This window comes from Pantherophis guttatus, chromosome 1 (genome assembly GCF_059756535.1).
Source record: "Pantherophis guttatus breed Tessera chromosome 1, ASM5975653v1, whole genome shotgun sequence".
Taxonomy (NCBI): Eukaryota; Metazoa; Chordata; class Lepidosauria; order Squamata; family Colubridae; genus Pantherophis; species Pantherophis guttatus.
Genome location: NC_142063.1, coordinates 249,540,624 through 249,567,276, shown reverse-complemented (window position 1 = coordinate 249,567,276; position 26,653 = coordinate 249,540,624). Strand labels below are relative to the sequence as shown.

General features: G+C 38.4%; 1 protein-coding gene across 2 annotated transcripts in view; it reads right to left on the bottom strand.

Annotated features, from left to right (window-relative positions):
• NT5DC1 (5'-nucleotidase domain containing 1) overlaps positions 1–26,653 on the bottom strand; it is a 94,302-nt gene that overhangs the window by 5,518 nt on the left and 62,131 nt on the right. For both annotated transcript variants that reach the window (XM_034409205.3, XM_034409204.3), the window contains exons 7-11: positions 12,925–13,099; positions 10,822–10,919; positions 6,260–6,378; positions 5,627–5,785; positions 1,265–1,433 (exon numbers count right to left, since the gene is read on the bottom strand). In XM_034409205.3, the coding sequence (XP_034265096.2) occupies positions 1,265–1,433; positions 5,627–5,785; positions 6,260–6,378; positions 10,822–10,919; positions 12,925–13,099 (720 nt within the window). The remainder of the gene's footprint in view (positions 1–1,264; positions 1,434–5,626; positions 5,786–6,259; positions 6,379–10,821; positions 10,920–12,924; positions 13,100–26,653) is intronic.

Genomic DNA, 26,653 nt, shown 5'->3' with positions numbered 1-26,653 from the left:
TGAAAAAAACCGCATTTAAGTTTTGTGCAGGACTTAGAAAGTCTACCTGATCTTATTGGACAAGCCCCCGACCACCTTGCCGGGACTAGTTCAGCATGACCACTGCCAGACTTTTACAGATAGTCCTTGATTTATGACCCCAGTGGAACTCAGACTTGTAAGTAATTATAGTCATAAGTTGAGGCACTATGTGACAGGATTCCATTTTATAATTGTTTTTATAATGTAAAGTGAGTCACCATGATTGTTAAACAAATCACATGGTTGTTAAGCTGGCCGTATGGTTGTTAAACAAATCCAGCATATCTAATGGATATTTTTTTTGCTGTTTTTCTACTGGAAAAGGGCAAAAATCATTGCAAATTGCAGTAACATGCGGCAACCAGTCTTAAAGTTTTGTTGCCAAAACTCAAAATGTGATCACATGTGTGTAGTAGTCATAACTTTGAGAATGGAATATAAGTGTCTTTTTTGAAGTCTTTCTTAACTTCCAACGGTCCTCAAGAGACTGTTGGAAGGCTATAAATCAGGTTATAAGTCAAGGACTAGCTGGGCACCAGCAATATTTTCACAACTCTTACAGCCATTGGACTTAACAATGGTGGCTGCCGGTATCTCCAAAGGATGTTTCTACTCTCTTATTGTTGCATTATTCTCATGCCGTACTGGGGATGGATTGGCCCTCCTTTGTGTAGGCTCTTGTTATTCTGACATTCAACTATTATTATTGTTATTCTAAATAGTAATAATAACTGCTAAAATGGAAAGGAGCAATACATTTAGAGAAAATATAAGCGAAGGATTTTAGTCCATATCCATTCCTCCTTCTTGTCAATACATGGTTTATGATTATGGAATAAAACTTAATTATTGGAGATGGAGATTGTCAATGCAAGATCACTTGATGTTTTACATAACAAAGCATTAATTTTAGGAAAAAAAGTAAAATATTTTGTTTATGGCTCTGCTATTGGAATCATTTTTGTGGAGAGCAAATCAATATGCTTTAATGAAGATACAAATGATTTCTCTTCACTGTTTTCTTTCCCCTTTCTCAATCTCAAACCATGCTTCAGTAGAATTTACTCTGGAAAAACTTATGAATATTTACTAAAATGTAAGCTCGGAGCTGCCAATCAATAAAAGATTCAGGGGAGAGCATTAGAATTCCAATCATCAACATTATTCTGACACTAATATGAATTTGACTTTAAAATTAATGGTTTGAAAATTTCAGGGATTGGTTTAGGATCATTATTCTTACCTGCTATGGCTTCAATGCTTGGGATTGTAATTGTGCTGTAAGTATGAACAGATTTGCAAGACCATGTATTTACTAAGGCTTCCTCTTCATTTTCTTTTCTTGAAATAGTATCCACAAAGAAAGAACCCCACTGTTTAGAAACAGAATGGAGAGCTTTGGGTTGACGTCCCTGGAATATAAACAAACACTAAAGTAAACATAAAATCCATATGTGCTCTTATAGTTTCATATGGTTTCTATGTAAACGGGATCTCTCTAATATTCAAGGCACTAGGCACACAAAAAGAAACTTGGTGAATGCTCAGGAAAGTCCCAATAACAAAGTCAGTCAAGAAACTCTGGAATTTCCCCCAGGCATAAGAAAAGACCACATCTCAAAATTCAATCACTTCCACTGCATTAAAGAAATTCTGATGTGACATTTTTTTCTTATATGACTTGTATATATTAGGGATTTCACGGTAATAATAAACGTGCAAAATGTATTAATTTGTCTGCTGTTATTTTGTCTATACAGCCAGCAGCTCTTTTTTAGGCAAACTGTTTCCTGCAAGGGAGGGAGGGACCATAAGAACATCTAGAGGGCTGTTGTAAAAAATATTCTAGGCATATGTCATATCAACACAGATCTGTTCAAAGTTGGATTTGAGGCAGATCTGGGTTGAAGAACTGAGGCATGGCCTTGTTTAGTTACCTGGGAAGATTTGATCTGGTTACTCCTAAAGTAACGGACAAGAGCCTTGTTAATCTGGCCACCCAAGGCCCCCTGGCAGGTTACATGGTTGGATCCATGCAGTGGTTACTTCTGTGAGAGATGGAATGGTTCTACCTATCTGGTACGAGGTGTGGTGTACCCCCTCCCTAAAACACCATTGCTGGACATAAAAAGTTTGGCCACTTTTGTTTGGTCTATCTTTCCCGTTTTCTGGGGAAAGCTGTTGAGAACGTGGCTGAGTTGCAAATTCAGAGGGATTTGTAGAAAATAAGTTATCTGAATCCTTTTCAGCTGGGTTTCAGACACCACTGAGTGTACTTGTTCAAGACATCTAGTAGAGCTAGGATGGGGATCATGCAATCTTGCCTCTATAAATTTTTATATTGAGTTTTAATGTTTTTAATATTTTATTTGTATACTACTTAGAGTCCAGAGGTGAGTTTCAGCAGGTTCTGAATACTCTGACTGGCTTCACCCCCATCTATTCTCTGCCTCCCGAGTCCCAGCTGATTAGGAGGAAATGGGGATTTTCAGTAACTTCCCCTGGAGTGGGAAGGGAATGGAGATTCCAACGATGCCCTTAAAGTGATGTCCCGGTGCCTAGAGGCCGTGCGGGTCTGGATGGGGAGAAACAGGCTTCAACTCAACCCTTCCAAGACCGAGTGGCTGTGGCTTCCGGCGTACCAATATAGCCAGCTGGTGCCATCGCTGGCTATTGGGGGCGAGTTACTGGCCCCACGGAGAGGGCTCGCAACTTGGGCGTCCTCCTGTATGCACGGCTGTCTTTAGAAGAGCATATGATGGCCGAGGCCAGGGGGGCTTTTCATCAGTTTGCGAGTTGCGTCCCTTTCTGGATCGGGACTCCTTACGCACAGTCACTCAGCCACTCGTCACTTCCCGCCTGGACTACTGCAATGCTCTCTACATGGGGCTACCCTTGAGGAGCACCCGGAGGCTCCAACTGGTGCAGAATGCGGCCGTGTGGGGGATTATGGGAGCGATGGGGCCCTCCCATGTGACACCCCTCTTGCGCGAGCTGCATTGGCTTCCGGTGGTCTTCCGGGTGCGCTTCAAGGTGTTGGTTACCACCTTTAAAGCGCTCCATGGCATAGGGCCTGGGTACTTATGGGTCCGCCTTCTGCCGCTGATAGCCTCCCACTGGCCAGTTCGCTCCCACAGAGAGGGACTCCTCAGGGTGCCATCAGCCAGGCAATGTCGGCTGGCGACCCCCAGGGGGAGGGCCTTCTCTGTGGCAGCACCTGCCCTCTGGAACGACCTGCCCCCGGAGATACGTACGATACCAGATCTCCGGGCTTTTCGCCATGCCCTCAAAACTCTTCTATTTCATCAAGCTGGGCTGGCGTAACCCTCCCCCCCTTTAAGATATTTTTAATTGTAAATGGTTTTAGTCGGGAGGTTTTAAATTTTGGGCCAAAATTTGTTTAATTCTTTTAAAAATTTTAAATTTTGTATTGGGATGTTTTTTATTCTAGGCTGTGCACCGCCCTGAGTCCAGCAGGAGAAGGGCAGTATAAAAAATTAATAAAATGAATAAATAAATTTTACAGTATCCTTTCCCTGCCACGCCCACCAAGCCATGCCCACCGAACCGGTAGTAAAAATGTTTGAATCCCACCACTGCTAGAGTCCCTCCGTGAGAGAGATGAGTTGTTTTTAAATTTAGTAAACAAACAAACAAACAAACAAATCTCCTTTGATCTCTCAGTGGCCTTCGATACCATCAATCAGTCTATCCTTTTGACTGACTACAACATGGGCATGATGTTCTGATGGTTCTCCTCTTTTCTCCAGTTCCAGCTGACAATACTGTGTCAATGTTAATAAGAGGAGAGAAATGGAGTCCAAACCTCTTGACCTGCCAAAGGGCTGGTACTCCTGTTTCTTCTGTGTCTTTTCTGTTGCCTGCCCTCTGAGCTCATTCACTGAAGAGAAATGAAAAGTCTTTGGACACGAGGACACTCAACAGAATGATGAGGGCTCCCCACTTGTGTGCACTGGAGCTGCCATATAATAGTTAACGTAATGACTTATTGCACATTATTTTTCAATTTAGCTAGCTCAAAACCAAAACACTGGAACAGAATCTATTTTAAGTAAACATTCAAATGAATTTAATAATGCCATTACGAATTATAGAATGACACACAACAGATTAAGGTCCGTAGCTCAAGGTGATTTAGTTTATCAGTGATCATAGCTTCAGAGTCACCCTTCATTTTTATCCCTGCAACAATTTTGTAGGATAAATTGGGGTCAGAGTGACTGGGTGAAAATCATTTATCTTTGACTGAGGGGAGACCTACAATTAATCTGTATCATGTACTACCACCAGTATTACTGACTGAAATATAAATTAATGTGACAAGAACTGGCTCTTGTGAAACAAATTGCTTTTTTACAGAAAGAATAGAAAACTGTCCTTCTCCCATTCCTATACAGTTAAACCCAGAGAGATTGAAATAATCTTAAAATAAACTTTGTACAGAAGTCACTACAAAATGTCTTTGAACAAACCAGGGCATTCTTCCTGAAAGGCATAAAGCATACTTATTATTCTGTGCTGCAAGTGTTATTTTAAATAAGAGTATGTGTCTTTTCTTTCCTAGTTTTGCAAAAGACAGGAAGGAAGCCGTAGCTGAACATAGTTCATTCATCTTTCTACTTTGATGTACTTCTTCAGGAATAAAACAAAAGGAAAAAATACATTTATAACGACATGAAAGGCAATAATACAAGAGAATTGTTAAGCAAAATTTTAATTTATTTTAGGGCATATAATGTATACCAGTTTTTTTTTACTTCTTTAGTTGTTCTACGACTTTGTGAAGTAGACAGTTATCCTCTATTTGCTGAGGAGGCAGCAAGTGAATGTGGCTTCTCCTTTGATTTTGCTTGTTAGAAGATCATAAAAGATGGTCACATGACCTGTAACCGGTTGAAGGAAGGAAGGAAGGAAGGAAGGAAGGAAGGAAGGAAGGAAGGAAGGTAGGTAGGTAGGTAGGTAGGTAGGTAGGTTTCTAATCCTCCCTGATAGTGTCCCACAAGGAAATTCAATGGGGAAACTGGCAGGAAGGCAGAAGTCACTTTTATTCTTATTGTTTTTTTTGCCCACCCATGATCATTTTGCTTCTCTTTTTAGGCAAGGAAATATCTCTGAAACATAACCCAATGGAAACATTTTAATCACTGAAACTATGTTTTTAATGCACAAAAATAATGCTTAGATCTGTATATGAAACCATTCGGGGAAGGTTACCATAAATCTGTGGCCTTTTAAAAATTTGCTGAACTAAAACTGCCAGCATCCTGATGATCTATTATATGTCCTACAGGTCGAAAGCTGCTGAGAATTAAGACAAGAGGTTTCCCAGACGTCTAATATCTGATAAGCACTTATATCTTTACTACAATAAAGCCAGTTGTCAAGAGTCTGAATTTTGATCATGTGACTTGCACCAGTCATAAGTGTGAATAACAATCATAAGTCACTTTTTTCAGCGACCTTGCAACTTTGAACAGTCACTAAATGAATTGTTTTAAGTTGAGGACTACCTTTAGTGGTTTTCAAAATGCTATGTCAACCCCTCCCATAATGGAGGAGCTGAGTTATACCAGATTATCCTTACCTCATACTTTCCTTTCTTCTCTAAGGGTTCAGACTGTGACTCTGTAAGTACCAAAGCACCATCTCCTCCAAGTTCTTCTAAAATAAGGACAGTCTCCCAGTTACTATAGTGATGAGCTGAGAAAATATCTGAGTGCATGCTATCACCAAAGTAAACGATCTGGAAATAAGGAAACACAACAATTTCATCTAATAAATAAATAGCTGTATTTGAACGTTCAGTGCATGAGTCTTTGCTGATCATCTGCAAACCACTTAGGATCTACCAGTAAATTCCAAATTACATAATTTCTATTATCCCTGACTTAAAACATGTTAATAATTACTAATTAAGCTTGCAATGTAATGGACACAGGCTTGAGAATAAAGTACATTAAAACACAATTGGAATTTCTTTGAAAGGTACTCATGCATTAAATTAAGCCAAACCCATCTTGTATTAAATATTAAAAAGGAATATGAAGTTTGCTTGTATTTCCTGTTAGCCGATGATATTTATATAATTGTTATTACTATGGCTTACTTCTAGATCTCTAAAAATTGGTGTCTAATAAGATGAATTTGTGTTGATGTTGAGAAGCCTTCTTATGAGGAGGCTCTGCTGTCATGCCTTCACGTCTGTTTTTTAAAATACCTTTGGTTCTACTTTGCCAGTCATCTTCTTCAGTAACTCACACAAATGGGTTGAGTTGCCTTGGGAATACCAGCCAGGTTTGTCCAGAGTTGGAAGAGCTTCTTGTTCTTCATCATTCTCTGAAGTAATAAAGGAAATTTATCTATTTTACTGAAAATACAAGAAATAAAAAAGCACACCTCTGAAATAACTAAAGACACATTAAACAAATTTAATTTTTGAGAATATATCAAATGGGGGAAAGATTAGAAAGAAAAAGAAAAAGCACTGATTTCTGACTCTCTCTGTTACAATAAAATAAGGCATTAAACATTAACTGCTTTTCTATTTACTTTGTATTTTGTATTTTATATCTTACAACTCAATAAAAATGTTAATTAAAAAAAAGAGAATATACCAAAATGATCAGGGGTAGTATTCACTTACCTTCGCTACCGGCTTGCAAATGCGAGCACACATGCGCTCTCTCTCTATCCTCGCGTGTGCCTCCTTCACGCATTTGTATATAGTTGAAAAAAAATGTGGCTACTCTAGAAAATGGAAATAAGTAGCTGGCTATATGAAAGAAAGAAGCTGGCTTCTAAATAATGCACACAAAACTAGTGATCAGGATCCTGTAATCCAGGGGTCCCCAACCCCCAGGCTGCGGCCCACTACTGGGCTGTGGCTTATTTGGAATCGGGCTATGTGGGTGGCAGGCTGGCGCACATGCATGCAGCTCTACTTGCATGAGCCACAGGGCAGCACACGTGCACAGCCATATGCAGCTGAACTTGCGCAGGTCAAGCTGCGTACATGTGTGCATGCACGTCAATTCACCGCTCGCCTGGCCCGATTCCCCTCTCCCCACCTCTGCCTAGCTGCAAAGGTTGCGGGCCACTACAAGAGAATACATGTCGCTTTGGGTTGAACTGAGTTCTTGGTGCTCTCTGAGATGTTTTATTGCCAATGTTTTATCATCAGTGCTAGTGAATGGTGGTCAGGGTTTGCTATATACAGTAGTTTGCCCTGCCAATGTTGACGTGAATGTATGTGTGATTTTGTCTTTGGTAATTTTTGGATTAGTTATTGTTTTCTGCTTGTTTATCTGGTGTTAATCCCTGCTTAACTGGATGCTAGAGAGAGTATGTTATGGGTTTTTTTTGTTTCCCTCTTAGTGTTTCTATTGTCTCTTTTGAATGGTGTGTTTATGTCTGTGTGACTATCGAGGGCTAAATTGTTCAAATGCCAAGCTTCCAGGATTCCCTAGCGATTTTTTGGATTTAGTTAGTATATAATGCTCACAGTTTCTGAGCTGAAACTATGGTCAAGTCTGTGTCTGTGTTATGAGATTAAGGAATCTTCACTCTTGTCTGCAAATTGGTGATCATCAATATACTCTGCCAGTCTTTTGCCTGACTATCCTACATAATAGCTGTTACAACTCTTGTCTATTGTACACGACTCCTGTTTTTTCTTCTTTGGCTATTGCCCTGCCCCTGGCAGGGTAAACTACTGTATATAACAGGAAACAAACCCCATACTCACTAGCATTGATGATGGTACCTAGTCAGATAACGAATCATTTACAAGCAAATAACTAAGCTTAGACAGCCTAAGAACTCCACTAATGTGGATTATAACTTGATTATAAGGAACTTTTGATACTGTAGCTTTCTCAAGTGAAGTCCTTTTTGTCCTTAATGGAACATTTATTTTAGGAACACTTGGTTGAATAAGCTAGACATGTACTCAGACCTCAAAAAAGAATATTGTGTCTTTAGATGAAATAACAATTTAAGGGATTTTGCATAACTTTTTTATTGCTCTAATGCCAAATGTAACATTTAATATGAAACACAGCTGTTTATATCGTGTGTGCGCATAGGGGGGTTGATAGTTAGATTTAATGGAGAAATCGCTGGCAGAATATGGTAGAAAAATGTACAGTATTAAATACAGCATGGTATGTTGGAATCTATGACTCTACTGTCCTTGGATGGGCCTGTTAAGACAGGAAGGAGATGTTTACTAATTCCTGCCCTTTCACTATCTTAGAAATTATTTCAAAACTTAAGAAGTCGTCTGACACTGTGTGAAATGCATGCAAAGCTGCAGAGAGAATAACTTTTACTTATTCAATATTTCTCCAGTGGGAGTCTCTGTTGGATTTCAGTCCTTCTTACAAGTAAGAGGAAACTCTTATCTTTTGTTATTTATATGGAGTTGTTTCTCCAGGACCTCAAGGCAACTCCTTCAATTTTTCTTTCTAGAAACAACTCTCTGTGGTGTGCTGAGTTGAGATGAAGTGACTAGGCCAAAATCATCCAGTGAGTTCCTATGGTTGAGGGCAGGATTTGAACCTGAATGTCTCTAGTTCTAGTCCAATACCTTAACTACTATACCACGCTGACTTTTTATGAATAAAAAGAAAAATATTGTATTAACCCTTGTTTACTTGAATTTCAGTTCTAGAAAGATCAGTGATCCAGCTAGAATTACTTTCTTCTATCCCCTTGAGCTTGCCAATGCAAGCACATGTATATGAAACTCTCCTTTATGCTGCAAATTTCATTCAGGGATTTGCTAATATAAATATAATCATCATTGTCATTTTAGCCGTTTTCTGTCCATTGCAGAATGAAGACCTCTTCCACATGTTTCCAACCAATACGATCCTGAGCTTTCTTTTGCCAATTGGTCCCACAATACTTGCTGATGTTGTCACTCTATCTTCTTTTAGGTTTCTTTTGTGGACTCTTTTTATCAAGTAGGATCCATTCTACAAGTGCCTTGGTCCACCTGCCATCAGTCCTTCTTGTTATGTGACCAGCACATTTCTATTTCAATTCTTTTACTTTCTTGATGATATTGTTTACTTTCGTTTGTTCTCTAATCCATGATAATAATATATATAATTATTATGTTCTAATGCGGTAACCAAGCATGTCCCTGCAAATAACATTTTCCACCTGACTATCTTAATGTAAACATCTTAAAATACATTACTCAGCTTTAGAAATGTACAATATTGTTCGGTCAACACGTGGCATTCTATTCCTGCTAAAGGCATTACATTTGGGACTCCCTAGGTTTCCTGTATCTGTGGTCAATATAAAATCTGTCCTATTTCTTAGAAGTCAAACTTGCAGCCCGGATGCGTCATACACAGGCCACCCCCGGTTTAGCAAAGGGGAAAAAAGTTATGATACGTCACGTGATGACAATGTGACACCATGAGTTTGACACACCTGTCTTAAAACTAAAACAGAAATGGTCTGGTGCGCACACACATGCATGCACAGCTCAACTTGCACAAGCTGAACTGCATGTGTGCTTCTGTCTGCTGCTGGCGCGGCCCAGTTGTGAATAGGCCACAGTCTGGTAGTGGGCTATGGTCCAGGGATTTGGGACCCCTGTTCTTTGTTATGCTTTATTTGAATTTCCAGTAGGAGAGACTGAAACTCCTATACAAAGCGTATTTTAAGGCAAGTTGGATACAAATAATAGAAACAAAATTTTAAAGGTATCCCAAAAAAAAAAAAATCTAACCAGGAGCAACTTCCATGTGCAATTGAAAAGAAAATGAGTTATTGCTGAGGATTTCAAAGTTACCACATTACTCATATTTAACCTCCAGCATATAAACTTATTACGTTTTCCATACACAAGCATCAGATTTAGGTGGGATATTATCCAATTCAATAAAGATTTTAGAAGTTGCCTAAAATTCCTAGCCGTAATTATTTGACCCATAGTGACAACAAAAAGATGTTCAAATCATTCATATGGATATGATTTTTAAACTTCTGTTTATGCCAATAAAATATTTTATATTTATAGAGGCCTAAGTAAGGTTGAAAAATCAAAAATTATTTTATTGAGTCTGAACCATGTTGACATAATACTACATTGTTTATTAGCTTCTCTGGTAGAACAATTTAAACTGTCAGGTCTTTCACATCATTCTCAATATCTGCTTTGTATGATTCACTATTCTGCTTCAACTAACATAAACAGAATTAAGTTCTTTGCATGCATAAAAAACATTATATAATTCTAATGTATGTCATCTTGTGTGTCTAATCAGAAGTTTCTTAACCAGGATAGATTAAACATGTATACACACTTTTTTTGGCTTCCCTTTCTTCAATATTTGAATTTGAAGCACAAGTTCATTTAATCTTTTTTCCCCCTTGCATTTGTTGGCAGATATTTTGGTGAAAGGTCTGTATATGTGTTTGAATATGTTTTTCTTTTCTCTTTTCCCAAACTCAGGCATTTTGGTATGCAATTCAGAGAAGTGTTAAAGCAAAGGCTCACTGCATTTTTGTTTACCTATTAGCTTTGGAACTGCAGGTTTATCCCCTCCCCACTTTTAATACAAACAAGCGAGCCAAACAAATGTCTTCCCCACTCATACTAGAAACAGTATGCTCTCCAGATATTTTAGGAATTTGGGCAGCTCTAATGTGAAAAAGAATAAGATAAAATAAAAGGAGGACAACTATCAGATGGCCAGTAAAGTTGCTTACAACTTTACTTTGCTGACCTCCATATTAATATGCTTAATTCTAGCTTACCCAGAGTCCGGAAAGGTCTTTGATTTGGTGTCTGAGAAAAGAAACCAGGTTTCAGGGCATTTGTGATTATAATGTCAAAAAGGTCTTCAAAATCATTCCTACAACAACAAAAACAAATTAAATTGATATTTTCATCTGCCTGACTAAACACAAACAACATTTCAATTGTTGTTCTCCCTTGGTGAAAATTGCGACAATATATTCAGCTAAAGACTAGATATATGCAGGTATATCTTATATGGGTTATCTGCATGCAGTTAATAAACAGCCCAGTCTTTTGAAGGATTTTTTTAAATTTAGCATATGGCGTTGTTACAGTAGCCAGGAGATTACAATGCTAATGCAGAGTAATAGTGAGCTTGATTAGCAGCTTTGTTAGGTACATATTTGCATGCTTCCTACAGTGTGCCACAGGAGAGGCAAGCTACCTTCCTTCCAGAAAGAAAGATGAACAGGTTTTCCTGCGGCATCATCCAAGGCCCTTCTCCCTCCACTGAAGCTGCCTCATAAATGAGCATCACAACTGGGAAGGTTCAGTGCCGGCAGGATTCTAAGCGCTACACAAAGCGCCAGCTTTTTGCTCCACCAAATTGGTACCTATTTATCTACTCGCATAGAACATGCTTTTGAACTGCTAGGTGGGCAGAAGCTGAAGTGAGTGACGGAATTTCACCCAGTCACACAATGCAAGGACTCAAATTGCTGGTGCAGAGATTATCTCCAGCGTCATAAAACCACTGAGCCTCCTTTCTGAAGGAACACATCAGGGAAGTAGTAAAGATTCAACAAAAGTATGAAATAAATATCCATTTCCAATGAATTATTTCTGTTAACGACATACTAAGAAATCTAGATTAATTAGCTGCTAGCAACCAAATAACAAGGCCTCATAGATTATTTACTTAATAATTGTACGTGGTTGCCCATCTTAAAATACATAATTCTGGGAGGTTAATGACAAGCCACAAAAATGCATTATAAAGGATCTTAAAAGGTGAGATGGCCAGCCATGCAAATTGAATAAATAAATAAATAAAATGAAAAAGGCAAAACACAATTAAGAATAACCTTAATGCAGCGCCCCCGACAACCTTTTTGGCACCAGGGACCGGTTTTGTGGAAGACAATTTTTTCACAGACCGGGAGGGGTGGGGAAGAGGGAGGACATGGTTTCGGCTTTGCTCACTCCTCCGCTGCTCAATTTCAACTCTGCGGCCCAATTCTTAACAGGCCAGAGAACGAAATGGCCTGGGGGTTGGGCACCCCTGCCTTAATGCATCTCCAAGGTGCCGCAGCAAACCACCAAAACAGATATATAACCCACTGAACTAAGCCAATAGATATTCCAGCCAAATAACTGCACAAAGGATCTGAGTCCCCATGTTATTCATACTTTCTAGATTGGTCCTGAGAATGCCTGACAATATTGTATAATATGGGGAATATGGTATTTGCAGAATCATTGCAAAAAAAAAAAAAAGGAAGAAAGAAAAGAAACATCTGGAAGGGATTTGGGGGATTTCCAGCATTCTGTGTACAGAAATTCAGAAGTGAGGAAAAATGAAGCGAAATGCGTTCTATAAGGACTTTCTATTCTGATATATTTCTGCTGAATCTGCTCATGAATTTCAATGAAATCGCAATGAAAGCAACCAAAGTAGGCCCTAGTATTGAATATTACTTAGATCACTAATATGACAGGAGTCAAGCTAGTGTCCTGTGCAGCCTTCTGAGGAGTTTGTTCTACTTACACAGAAAGAAACAAGCAATTTGGTTTCAAACTTCATATTTAGTATTCAGGTATAATAGAACTTGGTATCTATTTATAATAATCATCTCATTCTAAAACTCTTTCATACACATGGAATAAAAAGACTTATTGGATAGGTTTCTAACCCTCTCTCTCAAGAAGGAGAAATAGCAACTTCAAGTAATATTGTTGGTGGCTTCCAGCCATCCTTACTCAGGTTGAGAGATTTAGAGGAATGCTCCAAATAACTAACAGAGCATGCAGGAAGAAAGATTTCATTACCATGAACTGTTTTTAACTGTTATACTACTCGCAGGCAAAAAGAAGACTGAAGTAACACAATATTCACTTACCCTAAAGTGTACTCGCATAATAGTCTGCAATAGTCAGAATGAGAGCTAGTAATTAATAGCAGAATCTTTCCACTCTCCTTCAATCTTCTTAACCATTTTTTGACAGAATCAGGACAAGACTGTATATATTTTCCTGGGTTGCTTTTCACTTCAGGAAAATATATTCCACCGTTTTCTGAAAGGTAGAAAGTAAGATCATGGTTGAATATTTATGTATTCAAGGCGGCTTACAGAACATAAAACCTCATTTAAAACAATAAAACTAATAAAAAGAATCAAATAAATTAATATAATAAAATCAGCCCCCTCTGCCCCCTGACCTGGAGACAGCAGATCAAACAAGTCATTTAATGGGCTCCATCCCACCCTGGGTTCCCCAGGCCCGCTGGCAGAACCAGGTCTTCAGCACCTTCTGGAAGAGTATTAGAATGGGGACGTTCTAATCTCTGGGGGAATGATGTTCCAGGGAGAGGGAGCCACCATAGAGAAGGCCCTTCTTTTGGGTCCCACCTGTGTATCTCCCTAGGGGATGGGACCCGCAGCATTCCCTGCCTCCCTGTTTTTGAATATGCCACATGTTTGACCTATCCATGTCCAAGAATCTGTTTTTAGCATTTGTCTTAGCATTCATTGCATTCAAACACCACTTAATTTTAAAAATGCTTACGTTTTTAAAAAGCAGCTGATAGAATTCCCTTGGGAAAGGTATTGAAAGGGAGCTGCCATAAATATTCTGGTGGGCAGATGGAATTTGCATAACTGAGCATTCCTGGTTTGTGGCCTATTAAAGAATGCTAAAAAGAGCAAGGGAATGGAATTTCAATCCACAGTTTATACCTGGAAAAACTATATTGCTGGTCAGAACTATAAAATCATTAATGTATTTTCCTTAGCAAACTGAATTTAATACAGACACAGCCTCAACATTACCTAGATATTGCTCTGTTCCACCAGAAACCTTCTAATTACAACAAGAACTGGAATTTCCTTAGTCATTTCTTAACTAAGAGAAACCAGCTACTGTATGGAAACCCTGAGGTGAACAGGAACACCTAATCTGTCAGAAGTATATTCTTGTACCTGCAGATTCTCAATTCTAATTCTAAAAGAAATATTTTTGAATCTCAGAGTATAAACAGTAGGTTCTACCAGTTCCTGGGTAGGCAATGCAATGTTTATATGTCTTATACTGTAAGTGAAAATCAACAGATCATGTTTCAGGAGGGACACAGGAAATTGAGATATAAACCCCTCCATTTCAGAAAATGCTAGAAAATGCTAGAACAATGACTATTCACTGGCCTGCTGCCTGTCTCCTAGGTAGGATATATTGCTTCCTGTTTCTGTATGGAACCCCATGTGAGTTGAACTTTGAATTTGGGTTCTAGGGATCTCTTAATTGAAATGGAACTGTTACTTCCATCTTTCCAAATTCTTTTATTCTGACTCTCGCAGGGTGATTCGCTTCATCATATCTAAGTACTCCATAAGGCAGACTCTGCCCAGTACAGAACAGAGAGTATGAACATAATTTTACAACTCTTCCTCAAAGCTGAGTACTAAAAATGAATGTTTTGACTGGAATTTAATTAACAAACTTCTTAAACAGCATCATGAAAAAGGCAAAAATTCATTATCCAGCAAGCAAAGGTTCACATGAAATAGAATGATGAATACAGCAATTCCTATTGTCTGATCAGGTACTTGAATTACACTTGGGCAGAATTTCCAACAGCTACTAAAGATACACACTTCTGACTGCAACTTGCAAACCAAATCAGTTAATATTTCTACACATATTCATCTTTCCCACTAAATATCTGTGGTTGGGTTCCCTGAACCAATGAAGAAATTTTAGACATTACTTTTCCATGTGGAATGTACACAATTCTTTTCTGATCAAAACCAAATTAAAGATTTAATCTTTGTAATCTTCAACTATTATATGAGAAGGAACAAATGATACTTGAAACTGTAATATTAATCCGTAACAATATGAGTTTGGCAGATGCTTTAAAACAACACCTGGATTTAAAGCACCAACTTCAACAAGACAAAATTGCTTGCATCTCAAAGCATTAAATGTTATTCTATGAATCTTAATTAAACCAGATTGTGGATAAAGTTTCCTTGGCTAGTTCCTTCTTTTTTATGATTTATAACCCAATAACCCATTTTTATTGGGTTATAAGATAAAATAAGATATAAAATGCGAAAGTAAATAGGAAAATGGTGGAGAGGGAGAAGGGGAAGAAAAGTGAAGGAGGATAAGAGAAAAAGAAACACTGACTTTTGACTCTCTCTGTTGCAGTAAAATAAGGCATTATCATCAAATCACAACTTTTTGTTTTTTCATAATAATATGAAAAAGCCATTTCTATAAAGATCTATCAATCTAATCTGTAAAACCCAAAATCAAAGTTTCATTCTTTTCCACTTCAAGCACAAAGTTCAGAAGCGGTCTCCATGTGGAAATAAAAGTACTTATATTTTTTTCTTTAATCAAAATAGTCACTGTTGCCATTTCAGCCATTTGACCAGGGGTGAAATGCTCCCGGTTTGGACCGGATCGCCCGATCCGGTAGCAATGGCAGCAGGTGGTTTGGAGAACCGGTAGCAAAAATCCCTGCGCCCCCCACCCCCATGCCCAGCTGAGCCACACGATCATCAGAGGCTGGTTTTTGTTACTTTTAAAAGCGGTTTTTCTACAACCTCTTCAGCCGAAAAAATGCTTTTTAAGTAAAAAAAAAAAAAACGCCTCTGACGATCGCGCGGCTCAGCTGGGATTGTCAAAGGCTTTTCAAAGCATTTTTTTCTGCAACCCCTTCGGTTGAAGAGGTTGTAGGAAAAAAAATGCCTTTAAAAGCCTCTGGCGATCCCAGCTGATTTGCCTGATCGTCAGAAGCTTCTAAAAGCATTTTTTTCTGCAACCTCTTAAAGTTGTAGAAAAAATGCTTTTAACAGTAAAAAAAAAAAAAAAGCTGGCCACGCCCACCCAGTCACATTATCCTCCCACCAAGCCATGCCCAAAGAACCGGTAGTAACAAATTTTAGATTTCAACCCTGCATTTGACTTCTAATGGATTTGAATACTAGCTCATTAGAAAACTACTTAATTTTGATAAGGAGATCATAATAAAATCCAGTCTGTTAAATTCAATCTGGCAAAGAATTTATCATCGATTTTTGGGAATACCACTCAAGCGTTAACTCTCATTGTACTGAAGCAAATCAAAAGGACATTCTGTAAGTAGAACAGAGGTCAGGGGGATTAGGTTTGATTCTCCAGATGTAAAGACGTATAACTCCTAAAATGGGTCAAATCTAGCCCTATCACCTGTGGAAAAGGAACATAATAATCTAAGACCTTAGGTTGCATTTTGCTCTTAAACCCTTGGCTCCTTTCCCCATATTGTGAGGAAACTGAATTTTTTCAAGTGATAAAAGAGGAAACTTCAAGAGTTTTCATATTAATTACATTTGATTTTGTTTACATTGAATCACATTTAAATGAAATGTTGAAATGCTTGTATTAGCCCCATCTATTAGTTGGGGAATAGAATTTGCAGCACTATTCAAATGCCAAATCCAGTCCTCAGCCTGATTAAAGTTCAGCATTCCTACATAGTCCTACATGGTCACCATGGGAGAGAAATCTAGAAAAGCGTCAGTCAAAAAACCCCAGAAAGGAATCTTTACTTCACAAGTGGGAAATATTTGAAAAGGGTGGCAGATTAAGCTTGTTGTTTTACTTTATGATACTTGCTCTGCTTGTTCATAATTCATAGATGAAATAATAGATTGATGATGGATTTCCAACCTTCAAATTGCAAGCTAGGCTTTACAATGAAATGTTTAGGAATATGCAAATGAAATGTTTATGAATAATACTCCCCTCCCTCTTCTAGTCTATCTTTCTTGTTAATTTACCAGTTATCTGTATGATGGAAACTTTTTAATTGAGTGAATTCTAATCCAAATACAGTGCAAAATGATAGGCCATAATTTTTCAAAATTCAAATATAGTCCTATGAGTTCTAATAACAGTGAAACCACACTGTTTCTCCACCAGAAAGGATGTTATAGTTTTATCTGGAAATGAAAATACTGTCCAGTATAATCTGCCTACTATTTATTTTGGAAATCTGTAACTTGATGAAAATAATCAAATGTATTAAAGTATGCATGCTTTTTGAAACAAAGGCTTATCTCAAAACTTATTTTTGGAGATTTCTGTAAGCTAATCAGAAAGTAAATTAACATGTTTGTACTGGGATGTAATTTTTTTACTTTCCTTTAATTTGGTATTTCGAATAGATTGAAGCCTAAAATAAGAGGCTTAATACTATGAAGAACTATTTCAAAAACCTAGTTAATCTGGCCTAGAAAAATTCTTAATTAAAATTAAGCATCCAAATTAAATATTGGGAGGCTCTATTAGAAGTTTTTTACATTGTAGAAAAAGATGGACATAAAATGTGACATTTAATGAAAAACTAAACATTATATAAGCAAACAAATAAGAGACATGTCAACTTCTGGTTTTTTTTAGCAACTGCAAGTATTTCGAATTATGCTAAGATTTTGATTAGCTTTGAAAGAAAGGAGCATATAACGCTGTTCTTGCATCAGTTGCTAATAAGTTTGCTTTTGGGTGGAAATCATAGCACTGGTTATAGCCTTTACATTCCTAAGGGCTTGGAATCACTTTATTCCACATAAATCTGTCTGAGTCATAAAACTGGGAAGCTTTTCCCCTGGACTGTTAAGTGTCCATATGACCTTCTCTTTCTTTTCTTTTTTAAAATAAAACTATCTGTGAACCGCATTATTCCTAATTGACTGTCTCAATCTTCCAGTACTACCTGCATTTTTCTAACATTTTTTTTGCCAGATTGATCCATTTAGCCCAGTTTTATTCCAAACTTGATAGCCAGTTTGGTCTAATGGTTAAGGCACCACGCTACAAATTGGGATACTGTAAGTTCTAGCCCTGACTTAGGTACACAGTCAGCTGGGTGACCTACAGTATTCCAGTATTTGAGAGACTGCCACAAAGAAGAGGGGTCAGCTTATTTTCCAAAGCATCATGGGCAGGACAAGAAATAATGGATGGAAACTAATCAATGAGAGAAGCAACCTAAAATTAAGAATAAACTTCCTAACAGTGAGAATAATTAACCAGTGGAATAGCTTGCCTTCAGAAGTTGTGGGTGCTTCACCACTGGAGGTTTTTAAGAAGGGACTGGACAGCCACTTGTCTGAAATGGTATAGGGTCTCCTGCTTGAGCAAGAGGTTTGGCTAGAAGACCTCCAAGGTCCCTTCCAGTTCTATTCTATTTGAAGACATTCTAAAACTTTGGGCTAGTCATACTCTCTTAGCCCTAAGAAGAAAGCAATGGCAAACAACTTCTGAAATCTTGACAAGAAAACAGCAGGGATTTATCCAGACAGTTGCCAGGAGCCAAAAAACAAACTCAGAGGCAATAATTATTTATTTATTCTCAAACTTGGCAACTTTAAGATGTGTGGACTTAAGTCCCAGAATTCCTCAGCCACCTTGTACAAGAATTTTGATAGGAAAAAATATTTTTTTGTGTAGAAAAGATTTGTGTGTGCAAAGGAATGTACACACTATATTATTTTTAGGGAAAGATATCTATCTATTTATAAAATAGTTTAAGTGCTTTGGAAAGAAACATTATAAATCTGATTCCAACGAAGCCCACAGATGATTCCTATTTACCATTCAGCACGACTTTTCCATATCATTGAGCTCCCTTTGGAAAAAGTTACCTCATGTCTGAAGGCACCGGCCAGGCCAAGAGTCTGACTGTCACAACAGGAGGAGGAGGAAGCACAAATGAAAAAGGCAAAGCCAGAGTTCTCGGCAGCGCTGGCTGCAAGAGCCACGGTGGTTGCCAATAGTTCTGCAATAGGAAATAGGGAACATCTGGCAGATGCTTCAAACTGGGCACTCGCACAATCGCAGCAAAAATGAGTAAGCACTGAAGGCTGACCGCCTCCGATATGTTGCAAACTTTCCTCTGCTCAGATTTTTGTCTGGTGGGTGGATATCATTATATCATTTTCATTCTAGGCCTGGAAACCAAATGCCAATGAATGCATCCCTCTATTTCACTTTCTCATTCTATCTCTACTATTTATAACTTCTAGGAGATGTAACAAAACAAGGAGCAGCAATAAAAAATTGGTATTTGGCAGTTACGGGAAACATTTTATACTAAATGGGGATATAACCCAAGTCAAAGAACTAGGGATAGCTTCCGAAAGATAAAATCCTAGAAGGGAGAAGGGAAAGGGAGTGGGGTGGGGGGAAGAAAGGGACAGAGACAATATTTTTGCAAATATTTTGATGTATTCAGTATGCTTCAAGGACATTTTTTACCATGGAAATTTTACAAAACTATCATCACTCTTTGCAAAAACAAACCACTACCAAACAATAAAATAATAACAGCAAAAAGAAAAACCACTCAAATTCTTCACAGCTTTAAATACTTTCTTTGGCATTTACCTCTTTCCCTTCCTGGAACTTATCTATATATTATTACAACTCTCATCATGACCTTTATCTGGGCAAAACAGTGCACCCTAGGGCAACAATTTCTGAACCAAGGTACTTCAGATCGATATGTCCCAAATCTGGGAGCCATGACTTCCGAGGGAATGAAATTTGAGAAAGTTGTGGCTGTTTCAGTGCAACTGGCTGATTCTGCAATCATGTGATCTTCATTTTCAATGTTCTGTGATACTTCCTAGCCAGTGGTGAAATCTAAAATTTGTTACTACCGGTTTTGTGGGTGTGGCTTGGTGGTGGTGGGTAATATGACTGGGTGGGCGTGGCCATTTAAAAAAAACTTTTAAAACCATTTTTTCTACAACCTCTTTGGCGAAGAGGTTGTAAAAAATACTTTCAAAAGGCTCTGACGATCCCAGCTGAGTTGCCTGATCGGCGGAGACTTTTTTTTCTTTTAAATGCCTCTGATGATCAGGCAACTCAGCTTGGATCATCAGAGGGTTTTTTTTCTTTTAAATGCCTCTGACGATCCAAGCTGAGTTGCCTGATCGTCAGAGGCATTTAAAAGAAAAAAAGTCTCTGCCGAATCAGGCAACTCAGCTTGGATCGCCAGAGGCATTTAAAACAAAAAAGGGTTTTTTTCTTTTAAAAGCCTTTGATGATCCCAGCTGAGCTGCGCGATCATCAGAGGCTTTTTTTTTTACATTTAAAAGCATTTTTTCAGCCGAAGAGGTTGTAGAAAAAATGCTTTTAAAAGTAAAAAAATAAAAAGCCTCTGATGATTGTGCGGCTCAGCTGGGCATGGGGGGGGGCCAGGGATTTTTGCTACCGGTTCTCCGAATCACTTACCTCCATCGCTACCAGATCGGGCGATCCAGTCCGAACTGGGAACATTTCACCCCTGTTCTTAGTCAATCTCACAGTCCTTTGCTCCTTCCCCTGCCTTGCAGTAGCCACTTACCTGCCTCCTGGAATGGAAGTGAAGAGAAGGAGAGGGGAGGGGAGGAGACGGGAGGGGAAGGGCGGGGAGGGGAGAAGAGAGGAGGGGAGAGGAGAGCAGAGAAGGAAGGAAGGAAGGAAGGATGGAAGGAAGGAGGAGATAGCATATCCCTCTTGCTTGCCTCTGTGCACCCTTCTTGACCTGTACCCTCCCTGCATGACTTGTATGGCACCTCTTGCACATCCCATGCACCTTCCCCAATTTGCACCACTACTTCATGCTTTCTCCAACCCATGCAGCACCTCCTAGGCACCATTCCACAGCCTTCCTGACCTACCCTGCCCCCATGGACACTGTCCTGACCTGCATGGTACCTCTTAAATGACTGTTAACTACCTGTACTGCTTTCAGATATTTCAGTTAATGGTATCAAAATCAGCCTGAACTGGTCTACTACTTGGTTTTTCAATCTAAATTTGCTACTTGGTTATATGTATAGGAAGATGTTAAATATTTGAATGATTTGTCAGAGGAAATATAGTTCAAGGAAAGATTTTGTTCCAAAATATAAGCAAAACTATTATTCATGCACCAATAGTTGAAATATTTACTGCTATGATTTGGTAACTTTTAAACATTCCATAATGTCCACCAAATGTCTTAATCTCTTGAGGCTAAGATTTCTGTGGAGAATTTAAATCTTCAGCAACAAAACCAGAAACTATATTGGTTGTGCAAATTTTTCTTGGCTTATCTGGTAAATGATCACAGATTTGAAAAACATTATGTACCAGTAATACAAATATCATCCACCATATATACAGTAAAATATTATAGCTTACCTTCATTATTTTTAAACAATTACTAATTTATATGATTGTGTAGTTGCACTGACAATCATTTTTAAAATGGATATTAAATAAAAACCACCTATTAATTTTACTTTTTTGATTATGCTCGTAAAGAACTTAACATGAGAGCTGAGATATTGGGGTAGCCTACTTTTTCCAAGGATTTACTTATAATAATTAATTTTTTCTTTCCAGATATTTTGGCTGCATTAAGGCATAACAACATTCCTCAGTGTATTGGATTGCTTTTTTATTTCTTTCACACAAGTGGAGGGATTTGAGCTTTCTATAAAACTATGATATGATTCTAGCCCCAAACTGCTAATTAATATTTCAAATCGTCTTCTCTCACTTCAACCACGTGACTCTGGGTGGCTTGCAATTCTGAAACTATTAAACTATTAAAACAATAACAACAAAAACAGCCAGAAAATGAAGCAGCCGAAATAGACAACCAACAGTAAAGCAAGAAACAGGGCCTTTAACACATTGCGAGCCCTAAGTATGAGTACAAAGCCAAGTTTTTAGAGCCTTGCAAAAGGGCTACAAAGTTGGGGCCTTTCTTATCTCCAAGGAGGGAATATTGCACAAAGCAGGGGAAACCCATCTTTCAGTTCCGTCAGTCGACCTCTTTGGCTGATGGGATCTGCAACATGCCCATCTTACAGTATAAGGCTACCTATCTCATATAATGAGCCTAGGCAGCTCACAATTGATAAAAATAAGAATAAGAGCTAAACCACCAAAGATGCCCAACCAAACAGTCCCAGCTCAGCCCCCACCCTAGACAATGCATGGGATAAGAACCAGGCCTTTGTGGCTTCTGGAATGCTAAAAGTGTAGGGATCCAAGTCAGGTGGGAGTTTTCTATAGACTCCAACATACTGTTTGGGTGATACATGGAGACACAGCAATGTAAACTCCTAGTCGGCATGGGTGAGCACTGGGTCTGGTGGTGGTAATGCAGGGCAAATGTTAACATGTTTGAATCATAATACAAAGAATGTAACTTAAATTGTTGGATCAGATGTTGGAATGCAAATAAATGACTTAAATTATATAAGCACATCATTTGCACAATGGTATTAGGATGCATACGTCAAATATTCTAACATTACTGTAGCTTACTACAGATGTCTATGCCAACCAGTTGCATCTGTAAAACTGGCAGTGCATTCATGGACTGTCCTCTTTTGGGACCATGTCATGCTGCTATGGAACGACTCTGGCAATGCTACTGGATCCTAAGGCTGGAGTTAAAATGCAATTCTGTAAAGGATTAATTATTTTCTAATAGCATCACAAACATCCTTGTGCCTGCAAGACCAATTCTATACCAGTAAAACCCATTTCAATAGTTTCTTAACAAACATTAAGGGAGCATTAAAATCAGTTCAGGTAGTTCTCTATTTATGATCATTTGATCAGTGATGGTTTGAAGATATGATGGTACTGAATGAATGGTGGTTACAACTGCTATTCCAGCAGTTGTTCCAACCCTGCAGTCATGTGATTGCAGTCTAGGAGCACTTATGACAGGTGGCAGTGCCCATAATCACATATTCAACATTTTCCTTGCTGGCTTCCCCAGAAAGTCAATAGGGAAGCCGGCAGGAAAGGTCACAAATCACTGGAGTAAATCTGTCCCATATGCACCCTCCTCCAGCCTCTCTGCACATATGCTGCCCTGACCACTCATGTACTCTTGCCCACCTTCTCTTAAGAGTTGCTGCACTTCAGACCCTCATACAGTCCTGCATGCCCTCCCTTGTGCACCCTCCTCAATCCTTGCTGTGCCTCCCTCTCACCCCCTCCCCAAGGCTTGATTGCATTTTTGCGTTCTCACCTTCCTTGCACCCTTGAGTACCCCCCAAGGATTGTCACACCTCCCTCGCATCCTTGTGCACCCCACATTTAGCATCAGCCACTAACCTATCTGCTGGACTGCTTGTGACTTGCCTGGCACCTGCAACTTTCTACCAGCTTCCCCATTGACCTGGTTGTGGGAAGCCAGCAGGAAGTTGCCTTGCTTAACGATTATGGGATTCAGTTAACAAAGACAACTGGAATTGCTTAGTGAAATCCATATCCCAATTGCCATTGTAAATTGAGGACTACCTGTATACCGTTATGTCTCTACTGAAAAATAGGATTTTAAATGCTGAAGCAGCTTAAAAACCGCTACTGATTATACACATCTCAAAAAAACATAGTGAAGGAAAACAGAGATTGAGCTTTATTTTTCTTTTTTCAGGAAAGGATTTGTGGCAACAGTCTTTGCCTGGTGAATCACTGAAGGGGTTGAGCAATTGTAGCCCTGTTGAAAAGTAAGGACAGCAAACAGATACAAAATATTTAAAAAAAACCTGCAACTCACTGAATTCCCAGGGTGTTGCAAAATACTGCAAGGTTAATATACTATAAATGCAAAACCGTTTACAATGAAATCGAAATGAAATGCTTATTATCAAAAGCAGAACAAAAAGACTGCTTTTTGCAACACTCATCTGCATTTCAAACAATTGCTGATGTTGTTCATTGAACTTCCTGCATTTGGTCCCATTTCCCCCCTCTACTTCTGTTTGAAGGTTTGCCTTTTAATAACATTAGAGCAGATGGAAAATGGAGTTAAATCTCTCATGCTGTTAAGCCTATTTATGACATAAGGCTTTTTGCATTAGTTGAGAAAAGGACACTTGAAAATCATTAAGAAAAAAATGCATTCCTTTGCAAGTTTATTCTTTCACTAAAATATGTATTTTACTGCCATCTTGTGACAGTGTTCTGAATTTACTAAACATTTTGAGGACTACATAATAGACAATGTTCTCAGTCAGAATAGAGCTGGAAGGGACCTTGGAGGTCTTTTAGTCCAACCCCATGCTCAAGCAGGAGACCCTCTGTACAATTTCAGACAAGTGACTGTCCAATCTCTTCTTAAAAATCTCCAGTGATGAAGCACCTACAACTTCTGATGGCAAGCTGTTCCACTGGTTAATTCTCCTGTTAGGAAGTTTCTCTTTAGTTCCAGGTTGCTTCTCTCCTTGATTAGTTTCCATCCATTGTTTCTTGTCCTGCTTCCAGGTGCTTTGGTAAATAAGTTGACTCCCTCCTCTTTGTGGCAACCTCTCAAATATTGGAATACTTCTATCATATCACCCCCTAGTCCTTCTTTTGTCTACATTAGCCAAACCCAAATTCTGCAACCGTTCTTCATATGATTTACTCTCCAGTCCGTTAATCATCTTATTTGCTCTTCTTTGCACTTTTTCCAGAATATCAACATCCTTTTTGTAGTGGGGTGACCAAAACTGGATGCAATATTCCAGATGTGGTCTTACTAAGGCTTTATAAAGCAGTACTAATACTTCATGTGATTTTGATTCTATGCCTCCTGCAAGGATTGTATTAACATTTTTGGCTGCTACTGCACACTGCTGCCTCTTATTTAAGTGATCATCCACTAGGACTTCAAGAGAAAGACTCTCAGTTACTGTTTTTGAGCCAGGTTTCGCCTAATCTGTATTTGTACCTTTGATTTTTCCTGCCTAAGTATAAAATCTTGATTTCTCTACATTAAATTGCATGTTGTTGGATAGGGCCCATGGTTCAAGTCTGTCAAGATCTTTATTATTTATTTATTTATTTATTTATTTATTTATTTATTTATTTATTTATTTTCTTTCTATCTATCTATCTATCTATCTATCTATCTATCTATCTATCTATCTATCTATCTATCTATCTCCGGAGACTCAGGGCGGCTTACAATGCGTTAAGCAATAGCCTTCATACTTTTTGTATATACCTGCTTAGTAGGGCTTTTGCCCCCCCCCCCAAAGCGGTGTTCTTTTTTATACAAAGTCAGCTTATTGCCCCCACAATCCGGGTCCTCATTTTACCTACCTCGAAAGGATGGAAGGCTGAGTCAACCTTGAGCCTGGTGAGATTTGAACTTGCAGTAATTGCAGGCAGCTGGTGCTAGTTAACAGCATCTTAGTCTGCTGTGCCACCAAGGCTCTTTAGATCCTGAACTTGTCTTCTGGGATGTTGGCTATTCCTGCCAGCTTAGTGTGATCTGCAAATTTGATGAGTTCCCCTTCTATTCCTTCATCTAAGTCATTTATGAAGATATTGAAAAATGCTAGCCCTAAGACAGAACTCTGTGGCACCCCATTGCTTACTTTCCTCCATGTAGATGTAGTACCATTAAGGACTACTTGTTGAGTACAGTTTGTCAGCCAGTTACAAAGCCCGGTGGTAATGCTGTCTATCCCACATTTTTCTAGTTTATCAAGAAGTAGGTTGTGGTCTACTTTGTCGAATGCCTTGCTGAAGTCTAAGTATACTAGCCTGGACTGATGTTAACCGATCACTGACATATGTGAAATTGCATCTGACTTTCCGTACATTGAAAGTTATTTAACTTGTTATCTATATCAAGCCAGAAAAAGTAACATGACCTCTGTGGATGAGAAAGGAAAGAATCCATTTAATCTAAGGAGCCATTTGGAAAAAAAGAAACTGGAAAATTCTTAAATAGAAAATTAATTTGTTTTAGTATTAAGTGCTCAATCATTTAAGCATGATTGTTCATTGTGCCCATATAGTTAAGAAAAGCAATTGTTTATTATGTTGCACTGACAGTCTCTTTGGCAACAAAACAAAACAAAACACATACATTCAAATTCAACTGATATGTAATAAAATACTGGGGATGTAAACCTTTAAAAGCAATGTTATAAAGTAAACACCTGACAAACAGAAATCATTGTAAAAGTGAGCAGGGCTGAATTCCATTGTCAAAACATTTTAACTTAAATAACTTATAACTTTCTTAACTTATTTTTCCTATTATTATCTGTGTGGGAAGCTACATTTAGTCATTTAAATAAAAGCAACAGTATAAAAACTAAAAACTATTTTAAAATCACTTTTTTCACTTTAGTAGAAGAGACTACTGTTGCAGTTTTCCTAAACTACTAAAAAGATAAAGCTCTCCCTCTGAAATTCTCTGTAAGATCAAACAGAATAGTAGAGAGTTACACCATCCTAGACTACATTAATTTCTTATACAAAGGGATGCCCTTTTCAAGTTATCTAACTTTCAACATGGAAATCTGCAGAAACACTGGAAAGCTTGGTAGCCTTCTGAGAGTGAATCCATGAATCACCCCATGCCTATGGTAGGACCAGAACTCACAGTCGTCTGGCTTCTAATTCATTGCCTTAACAACTAGACTATATTGGCTCTTTTGGAAACTCATCCACTTATTCATTACCATTATTTTGTTCGTGCTGAAAGTTGGAAGTTGGAAAGTTTTCTGCTTTAATTAGACTGTAAATATTAGAACCACCCCACATCACCTTCAACAATAAATAAAAATAGTACATTAA